The sequence below is a fragment of the Chiloscyllium plagiosum genome, chromosome 35 (assembly GCF_004010195.1).
Source record: "Chiloscyllium plagiosum isolate BGI_BamShark_2017 chromosome 35, ASM401019v2, whole genome shotgun sequence".
Taxonomy (NCBI): Eukaryota; Metazoa; Chordata; class Chondrichthyes; order Orectolobiformes; family Hemiscylliidae; genus Chiloscyllium; species Chiloscyllium plagiosum.
Window position 1 is genome coordinate 41,324,907 of NC_057744.1, and position 10,409 is coordinate 41,335,315.

General features: G+C 42.8%; 1 protein-coding gene across 3 annotated transcripts in view; it reads left to right on the forward strand.

Annotated features, from left to right (window-relative positions):
- spo11 (SPO11 initiator of meiotic double stranded breaks) overlaps positions 1-10,409 on the forward strand; it is a 76,712-nt gene that overhangs the window by 11,393 nt on the left and 54,910 nt on the right. For all 3 annotated transcript variants that reach the window (XM_043676980.1, XM_043676982.1, XM_043676981.1), the window contains exon 2: positions 5,253-5,366. In XM_043676980.1, coding sequence (XP_043532915.1) covers positions 5,253-5,366 — 114 coding nt within the window. The remainder of the gene's footprint in view (positions 1-5,252; positions 5,367-10,409) is intronic.

Here is a 10,409-nt window from a genome sequence, read left to right on the forward strand (position 1 = left end):
TTATGAAGCCAGAGTTGGCTAAAGTAGATGAGGAAAATAGGTTGAAGTAAAATGGTAGGGAAGAAATGGCCAACTAAAGATGCTTCACACCTCACAAAAAAAAGATTATTATGTTTTTGGACTTCATCTTTGCTTTGGGTTAAAATTAAGGGGGTCAAAAGAGCTGTGCTGAAATTTGCCTGACAGCTAATTTGTTACAGATCAGTGTGGAAACATTGTTTTACTGCCAAGGTACAGGATTTAGAATGATAAAGCAGAAACCTGTCAGCTAATAATACAGACTGTGAATTTCCAAATTCCCAGAGAAATGTTGAGAATGTCAGGTTGGAAAAAGTACTTCTTATGCAGTAATCAAGTCAGAGCCATACAAGATTGAAATCCAACTTGTCGACACCCTCCAGGTTTCCCAAAGTAAATTTGTCTGCATTTGGCCCATATCCTTCTAAATCTTCCCTATTCATGCAATTACAACATCTTTTAAATGTTTTAATTGTACCTGCATCTATCACTTCATTCCATATATGAACCACCCTGTGTGTGAAAACGTTGCCCCTCAGATCCCATTTAAATCTTTCTCCTCTCACCTTAAATGTATGCCGTCTAGTTTTGAACTCTCCGACCCAAAGGAAAAGACCTTTGCTGTTCAACTTATCTATGCCCTTCATGATTTTATAAACCTCAACAATGTCACCCCTCAACCTCCTATACTCCAGTGGAAAAAGTCCCATCCCATCCAGTCTTTCCTTATAACTCAAACTTTCCAGTCCTGGTTACATCTTTGTAAATCTTTTCTGCACCCTCTCCAATATTCTTCCTGTAGTCAGGTGACCAGAATTATACACTGTACTCCAAAAGTGGCCTGACCAACATTCTATAGAACATTGGAAATTTGAAACAATCTCCCTATCTCCTCGCTCCTCCATTTTCAGGAGGAGAGAGAGGACCAGGGGGCTGTTGGGTAGGTAAATTTCTCACTTAAAAGGGACTTAACTTGAGCGTCAAGCCTCCATTTTCAGGAGGAGATATAGGACCAGGGGCTGCCAGGAAGGTAAATTTCCCACTAAAAAGGACTTCTCTTGAGTATCATGCCTCCATTTTCGGGAGGATTGGGGGCAGGAGGAGAGAGAGAGAGAGTTCACTCATTGCAGTAGCAGTGAGAACGAGGAGCTGAGTGGGAGCGGTCGAATTGGACTCTGAGAAGGTGAGTGAACTGATATATTTGGGCAGTGGCTGATGACCCTGACTCCTTCATGTGCAGGAAGTGTGTCCAGCTGCAGCTTTTGTTTGACCACATGATGGCTCTGGAGCTGCGGATGGACTCACTGTGGAGCATCTGCGATGCTGAGTGTGTCGTGGATAGCACATTTAGTGAATTGGTCACAACTCAGATTAGGATTGCTGAGGGAGAAATGTGACCGAAAGGCACAGAAAGAGCAGGAAGGCAGTGCAGGTGTCCTCTGCAGTCATTTCCCTCCAAAACAGGTCTACCATTTTGGATATTGTTGAAGGAGATGCCTCACCAGCATCTGCAGACCTCACTTTCTCCTCGAAGGCAACAGTAGCCAGGTTCATTGAACTGGGGTGGCTGGCTCTGCTATATAGAAGTGCGGGAAAAAGTGGAAGTGCTATCGTCATAGGGAATTCAATTGTAAGGGGAGTAGATAGGTGGTTCTGTGGTCAAAAACGAGACACCCAAGTGGTATGTTGCCTCCCAGGTGCACGGGTCAGGGGTGTCTCAGATTGGCTGCAGAATGTTCTCAAGGGGGAAAGTGAATAGCATTTCGACATTGGTGCATTTCGACACTAGTAATGTAGGATGAGGTCCTACAAACAGAATTTAGGGAGTTGGGAGCCAAGTTAAAAAGTAGGACCTCAGAGGTAGTAATCTCAGGATTGCTACTAGTGCCATGCGCTAGTCAGAATAGAAATGAAAGTAAAGGCAGGATGAATGCGTGGTTTGAGAGATGGTGCAGGAGGGAGGGGTTCTGCTTTTTTCGGACATTGGGACTGGTTCTGGGGAGGTGGGACCCTTACAAATTGGACAGTCTCCACCAGGGCCAGACTGGAACGTGCTTTTGCTAACTGTGGAGAGGGTTTAAATTAATTTGATGGGGATGGGAACCAAATGAGGCGGTTAGTCGACAGTAAGGAGGTAGTAACTAAACCCTGTAAGGAACTAGATAATGAAGTCAGTGTGACAAAGTAGGCAGGGCGCAGATGGTAAACGCAAAGGGACTGTTGGTCTGAGGTGCATTTGTTTTAGTGCAATAAGTGTAGTAGGTAAGGCAGATGAACTTAGGGCTTGGATTAGTACCTGGGAGTGTGATGTTATTGCTATTACTGAGACTTGGTTGAGGGAAGGGCATAATTGGCAACTAAATATCCCAGGATATCGATGCTTCAGGCAGGATAGAGAGATAAAAGGGGTGGAGGCGTTGCAATACTGGTCATCAAAGCTTCTTCTATTCAAAGCCACCATGGATGTGCGATATCTTTACACCTCCATTCCACACGAAGACACAGCCATGCTGAAGAAAGTTAAAAATCACACAACACCAGGTTATAGTCCAACAGGTTTAATTGGAAGCACACTAGCTTTCGGAGTGACGCTCCTTCATCAGGTAGTAGTGGAGGGCTCAATCGTAACACACAGAATTTATATCAAAAATTTAGTGTGATGTAACAGAAATTATACATGGAAAAATTGATTGTCTGTTAAGCCTTTCATCTGTTAGAATACAGTCATGTAGAACTCTGAGCTCAAAAACTGCATGAATTTATGTAAAACTCCATTATCTCACTTTTTAGATTAGAATCAATCTAAACATCATAGCATAGACAGAGAACACAGGGGGCTAACACCTTCAACATATTGTCTAGCTATCACCATTGTTAACAGCTAACCCGAGAATGCAACTTTTTTAAAAAAAGTTTTGTGATTGACACATGAAAGAAGTGAAACTATCACTGTATTCAAACAGATGAAAGGCTTAGCAAAGATATCAGAGATATCTTTAGCAAATAGGGTTAAGGAAAATCCCAAAGCCTTTAATTCATATATATAAAAAGCAAGAGAGTAATTAGAGAAAGGGTTGGCCCCCAGTGGCATGGTGATTAGCACTGCTGCCTCACAGCGCCAGAGATCCTGGTTCAATTCCTGCCTCAGGTGACCCTCTGTGTGGAGTTTGCACATTCTCCCCATGTCTGCATGGGTTTCCTCCGGGTGCTCTGGTTTCCTCCCACAGTCCAAAGATGTGCAGGTCAGGTGAATTGACCATGCTAAATTGCCCATAGTGTTAGGTAAAGGGGTAAATGTAGCAGAATGGGTCTGGGTGGGTTGCGCTTCGGCAGTCGGTGTGGACTTGTTGGGCCAAAGGACCTGTTTCTACACTGTAAGTAATCTAATCTAATCACTCAAGGACAAAGGAGGAAAGTTATGCGTGCGTCAGAGAAAATGGGTCAGATTCTTAATGAGTATTTTGAGTTGGTATTTACTGAGGAGAGGGACATGACAGATGTCGAGGTTCAGGATAAATGTTGATTACTTTCGGTCAATTTGACATAAGGATGGAGGAAGTGTTGGGTATTCTAAAAGGCATTAAGGTGGACAAGTCCCCAGGTCCAGATGGGATCTATCCCAGTTACTGAGGGATGCGAGAGGGGAAATAGCAGGTGCTTTAACAGATATCTTTGAATCATCCTTGAACACTGGTGAGGTCCTGGAGGGCTGGAGAATTGCTAATGTTGTCGCCTTGTTTAAGAAGGGTAGCAGGAATATTTCAGATAATTATAGACTGGTAAGTCTGATGTCACTAGTAGGGAAGCTGCTAAAGAAGATACTGAGGGATAGGATAGATTCCCATTTGGGGAAAAAAATGGCTTATCAGTGATAGGCAACATGGTTTTGTGCAGGGAAGATCATGTCTTACCAATTTAATAGAATTCTTTGAGGAAGTGACAAATTTGCTTGATGTGGGAAGAGTTGTAGATGTCATATACATGGACTTCAGTAAGGCGTTTGATAAGGTAGGCTGATGGAGAAAGTGAAGTGCATAGGGTGCAGGGTGTACCAGCTAGTTAGATAGAGAACTGGCTGGGCAACAGGAGACAGAGTAGTGGTGGGAGGGAATTCCTCAAAATGGAGACCTGTGACTAGTGGTGTTCTACAAGGATCTGTGCTGGGACTACTGTTGTTTGTGATGTACATAAATGATCTGGAGGAAGGTATAGGTGGTCTGATTAGCAAGTTTGCAGTTGACACTAAGATTGGTGGAGTAGCAGATAGTGAAGGGGACTGTCTGAGAATGCAGCAGAATATAGATAGATTGGAGAGTTGGGCAGAGAAATGGCAGATGAAGTTCAATCGGGACAAATGCGAGCTGATGCATTTTGGAAGACCCAATTCAAGAGCGAAGTATACAGTAAAGGAAAAGTCCTGGGGAAGGTTGATGGACAGAGAGACCTGGGTGCTCAGGTTGATTGTACCTAGAAGGTGACAATGCAGGTCAATAGAGTGACCAAGAAGGCATATGGTATGCTTTCCTTCATCAGATGGGGTATTGAGTGCAAGAGTTGGCTGGTCATGTTGCAGTTGTATACGACTTTGGTTTGGCCACATTGGGAATACTATGTTCAGTTCTGGTCATCACATTACCAAAAGGATGTGAATGCTTTGGAGAGGGTGCAGAGGTGGTTCACCCAGATGTTGCCTGGCATGGAGGGTGCTAGCTATGAAGAGAGGTTGAGTAGATTAGGATTATTTTCACTAGAAAACAAAGGTTGAACAGGGATCTGATTGAGGTCTACAAAATCATGAGAGGTATAGTCAGGGTGGATCGCAAGAAGCTTTTTTCCCCCAGAGTGGAGGACTCCATTACTAGGGGTTACGAGTTCAAAGTAAGGGGGGAAAAGTTTAGGCGGGATATGTGTGGAAAGTTCTTTATGCAGAGGGTGCTGGGTGCCTGGAACGTGTTTCCAGCGGAGGTGGTAGAGGAGGGCACGATAGCATCATTTAAGATTTATCTAGACAGATACATGAATGGGCAGGGTACAGACCCTTAGAAAATAGGTGACAGGTTTAGACAGAGGATCACCACAGGTTTGGAGGGCCGAAGGGCCTGTTCCTGCACTGTAATTTTTTTCGTTCTTTGTTCGAAAACAGCAATTGCTGGAGAAATTCAACAGGTCTGGCAGCATCTGAGGATATTCTGTTCCATGCATTAAACTTACAAATTAATGTACTTTTCTTCCAGCTCTGATGTTCTTAAAAAGATTGAAAATGTTGTCAAAGAGACACTCACATATCTTGCGAAGGGAGAAGCCCCAGTTATCACTTTTGACAAACGATCATCCTGGGAGAATATTTGGTATGTTTAATTATAGTCACGCAATGCTCCAAGTGTTAAAAACATATCTGAAAAATGAAATGAACCTGATAGAAGTGAAGCAATTCGCACTAATATTGGTTTCTAATCAAACCTGCAATGTTTGAATAGTTAAGCAGTTTTAATCAATATGTACTTTTGTTTTTTGTAGTAAACATGCTCTGAGCTAATTATTTTGCTTTCGAAATGTAGATTACAATGAGAATAGCATTACAATAGCATAATTATACACCCCAGTATGCAATAAAAAAGGAGTGGTTGTTAAGCATGAGTCTTTGGCAGGGGAATGGTAATGTGGATGGGTTAGCCCCACCATCATGGACCACAAAGAGCAATTAAAGGAGTGGTGTGAAAGGTGGTGTTGTAAGCTACAGATCAGTAAGTAAAGATGGGGAGGTAACATGCACCATTGTCACAAAAATCTTTTTTTCATATAGAATCCCTACAGTGTGGAAACAGGCCCTTCGGCCCAACAAGTCCACAACCACCCTCTGAAGAGTGTCCCACCCAGATCTAGTCCCCTACCTATTACTCTACATTTCCCTGACTAATTCACCTAACCTACACATCCCTGAATGCTATGGGCAATTTAGCTTGGCGGGTTCATCTAACCTGCACACCTTTGGGCTATAGGAGGAAACCCATGCAGACACAGGGAGAATGTTCAAACTCCACGCAGACAGTCACCCAAGGCTGGAATCGAACCCGGGTCCCTGGTGCTGTGAGGCAGTAGTGCTAACCACTGAGCCACCATGCCGTCTGAGTTCGTTATTACAATACGAGACTCAGAGAGATTTGCTAGAAGAGGTCAGAGTAGACCTGTGTACAAATCTAGTAGATGACATCTTGTCCAAGGAAGTTTGAGATGAAAGGAATGTTCAAGGTGAAGTGATGGGGTTAATGTTAGGTTGGGGGTGGGTGGGTAGGAAGGATAGAGCACTTTGTCACTAATGGCACTCCTGAGAAAACAAGAAACAGCACAGACACAAAGGTACCATTAAGAGTAGTTGATACGGGGAGTTTTTAATTAATATTTCTCCTCTGTGTTTACTGAGAGAATCATGGGTGCTAAAGAAATAAGGCAAACAAGTGATGATGGTTTGGACTGCATACATATTAATAGAGAGGCGGTATTTGCAGCCTTAAATAAGTCCCCGGGCCTGATCACGTGCATCCTCTGATGTTGTGGGAGGCTAGTGAAGAAATTGCAGGGGCTCTTGCAGAGATTTTTACTTTGACTTTAGCTTCATCTGGTAAAGTTCCAAAAGACAGAGTGTGAATAATGTTGTTCCATTGTTTAAGAAAGTTAGCAAAGACAAGCCAGGGAACTACAGGTCAGTGAGCCTGATATCAGTGGGTAAGTTGTTGGCGAGGATACTGAGGGACAAGACCACTCAACATTTGGATAGACAAGGTCTGATTAAGGATAGTCAGCATGGATTTGTGTATAGGAAGTCATGTCTGCTAAATCTTTTACAATTTTTTGAAGGGGTAACCAAAATATGAGGATCGGGCAGTGGATGATGTCCCGCATGGCAGGCTGGACATGAAGGTACGGTCACATGGGATCCAGGGAGAGCTAACTAATTGGATTCAAAATTGGCTCGATGTTAGGAGGCAGAAGGTGATGGTTGAAGATTGTTTCTTGGACTGGAGGACTGTGATTAGTGGTGTGCCACTGGAAACTATTTGTTATTTACATAAATGATCTAGATATGAATGTACAAGACATGATTGGTAAGTTTGCAGATGATATAAAATTAGGAGGTATTGTTGATAGCGAAGAAGGTTATCACAAATTAGGGGGATCACAGTTTATATGGGGAAGTGGACTGAGGATTCACAAATTCAACTCAATACAGATAAGTGTGAGGTATTGCACCTTGGAAAGTCAAACCAATGTAGGCCTTATACACTAAATAGTAAGGTCCTGAGGGGTACTCGGTAATCCAAGATGGAGGTTGGGAACACATTTTGGCTGTAAGAGCTGCTCCTTTTTTTTTTGAGGTATTTTAGGTGTTGCAACTAACTTCCTCAAATTCCAGGAGCAGTAATTACTGTTTTATAATCTGTTGCATTGTGTTTGGAACTTTGGGGAAAACAACGGCACTTTAAAAAGGAGGAAGAGAGACCAAGGTAGACACTACACGGACAATAATTCAAATGGAGAAAGAAACCTACACTGCTGTCTGACACAGCAGTGAATTTGCACAGCTACTGCTTTTGCTGTTTGAGTTCAAGAATCTCTACACATCAGAATGTGTCTAAGAAAAATTAACAAATAGCAAAATTCACAGCTGATTTTGAGGAACCTGTGTGGGAGAGCTCATGGCACAGGAGCAGTTCAGTGCAGTTTTTAAGTGTAACCTTGCTGTTCTTTCTTTTTTGTAAGTCTACAATAATGACAGAGAGTTCTTTTTGATTACATGTTTCATTGAGAACTGTCTCTTGATTAAATGTGAAGAATATAAAGCATAGCTACGAAATTAGCCTGGAGCAGTAAGACTCAGCTATTTTCTGAGTTTGTAGACTATTAAGGTGCAAAGATGGCCTTTGTTAGACTGATGTGCTCTTTCTGTCAGATGTGGGAGATTAAGGAAAGTTTCCCTATTACTGATTATTATGGTTGCAGTAAGTGTGTTTGGTTGTGAATCCTATCATCGCATGGATCGTTTGGAGAGCAGTTAGAGGCAATAAAGAATTTACAGGAGCTCAGGGGTATGATGGATGGAACTTATAGGAAGGTAGAAAAACCACAGATGCAGTCAGATAGATGGGTTACCTCCAGAGAAGCTTTGAGAGGGAGGCAGATAGTGCAGGAGTGACCTGTGGCTGTTCCCATCTCAAACAAGCATGCTGCTTTGGAAATTACAGGGGGAAATGGGCTCTCGGAATTCCTGAAGAAGTGCTTATGCCCGAAACGTCGATTCTCCTGCTCCTGCTGCCTGTCCTGCTGCGCTTTTCCAGCAACACATTTTTCAGCTCTCGGGAATGTAACATGAACAGCCAAGTTTCTGGTACCATGACTAGCTCAAATGTAATGGGGGTATGTCAGGTTCCAAGTGATCAATTATGATAGAGGATTCTCTAATCAGAGGCATAGACACATGTTTCTCTGGCCAACAGCAAGAAGTCAGAATGGTATGTTGACTCCCTGTTGCAGGTTCAAGGATATCTCTGAGAGACAGTGGAATGTTCTCATTGCGGGATAGACCAGCAGGAGATCATTCTACACATTGGAACTAACGATATAGGCAGGAAAAAGAATGAGATTTTGAACGTAGAATATAGAAAGTTAGGCAGAAATTTAAAAAGGAGGTCTTTGAGGGTAGTAGTATCTGGAGCTAATGAGGGTAGAAATAGGAGGATAGAGCAGATGAATGTATGACTGAGGAGCTGGTGCAGGGGAGAAGGGTTCACATTTTTTGGATCCTTGGAATCTCTTCTGGGATAGAAGTGATGGAATGCAACTGAATTGGAAACTGACTAATATACTGCCAGGGAGATTTGCTAGAGCTGCAGGAGGATGAAAACTAGGAGATATTGAGGAAAGAGATCAGATTAAGATGGGTACAGTTGGGGCAGGTAGGAACAAAGCAGAGAACAAGGCAAGACTGATCAACTAAACTGCATTTATTTCAAAGGAAGAGGTCTAACGGGGAAGGCAGATGAACTCAGGGCAAGGTTTGGACCATGGGACTAAGATGTCATAGCAATTACAGAGACATGGTTCAGGGATGGACAGGATACAAATGCTATAGGAAGGATAGAAAGTTAGGATGGTGGTAAGAGAGGAGGAGGAGGAGTGGTACTTTTCGTAAGGGGTGACATTGCAGCTGTACTTAGCGGAGGATATTCTTGGGGATATGTCAGGGAAGTTATTTGTGTGGAACTGAGAAATAAGAAAGGGATGATCACCTTATTGGGATTGTACTATAGACACCTCCAGATATTAGCAGGAAATTGAGAAATAAATTTCTAAGGAGATCTGTTATCTGCAAGAATAATAGGATTGTTATGGTAGGGGATTTCAACTTTCCAAACATAGACTGTGACTGGCATGGTGTATCGGGTTTAGATGGAGAGGAATTTGTTAAGTGTGTACAAGAAAATTTTCTGATTCAGAATGTGGATGTACCTACTGGAGAAGGTGAAAAATCTGACCTCTTCTTGGGAAATAAGGCAGGGCAAGTGATGGAGGTGTCAGCAGGGGAGCACTTTGGGGCAACCATCCATAATTCTATTAGTTTTAAAATAGTGTTGGAAAAGGATAGACCAGATCTAAAAGTTGAAGTTTCAAATTGGAGGAAGGCCAATTTTAATGGTATTAGGCATGAACTTTCAAAAGTTGATTGGGTTTGGGTGTTCACAGGCAAAGGGACGGCTAGAAAATTGGAAGCCTTCAAAAATGAGATAACGAGACAGTATATTCCTGTTAGAGTGAAAGGCAAGACTGGTAGGTGTAGGGAATGCTGAGGTAAAAACAATGACTGCAGATGCTGGAAACCAGATTCTGGATCAGTGGTGCTGGAAGAGCTGGTTGACTAGAGAAATTGAGGTTTGATCAAGGAAAAGAAAGAAAAATATGTCAGATCTAGACAGCGGAGATCAAGTGAATCCTTAGAGTATAAAGGCAGTAGAGGAATTCAATTTGATGGTGATCCGATTAGATTAGCCTTGCTGAGCTCTGCACCCCAACCCAGGTTTGTAATTTTTTTTTAGCCCCCCACCTGACTACTTTTTTGGAAAAAAATATTGTTAAATGGATTTAAATGGTTGTAATACCGTTTTCGAGTGTGCAAGAATGATTAAGGGGAAGCAAACAGCCAAGTTCCAACACTTTGTGGGCGGCAGTGGTTAGCACTGCTGCCTCACAGTGCCTGAGACCCGGCTTCAATTCCTGCCTCAGGCGACTGTGTGGAGTTTGCACATTCTCCCCGTGTCTGCGTGGGTTTCCTCCGGGTTCTCCGGTTTCCTCCCACAGTCCAAAGATGTGCAGGTCAGGTGAATTGGCCATGCTAAATT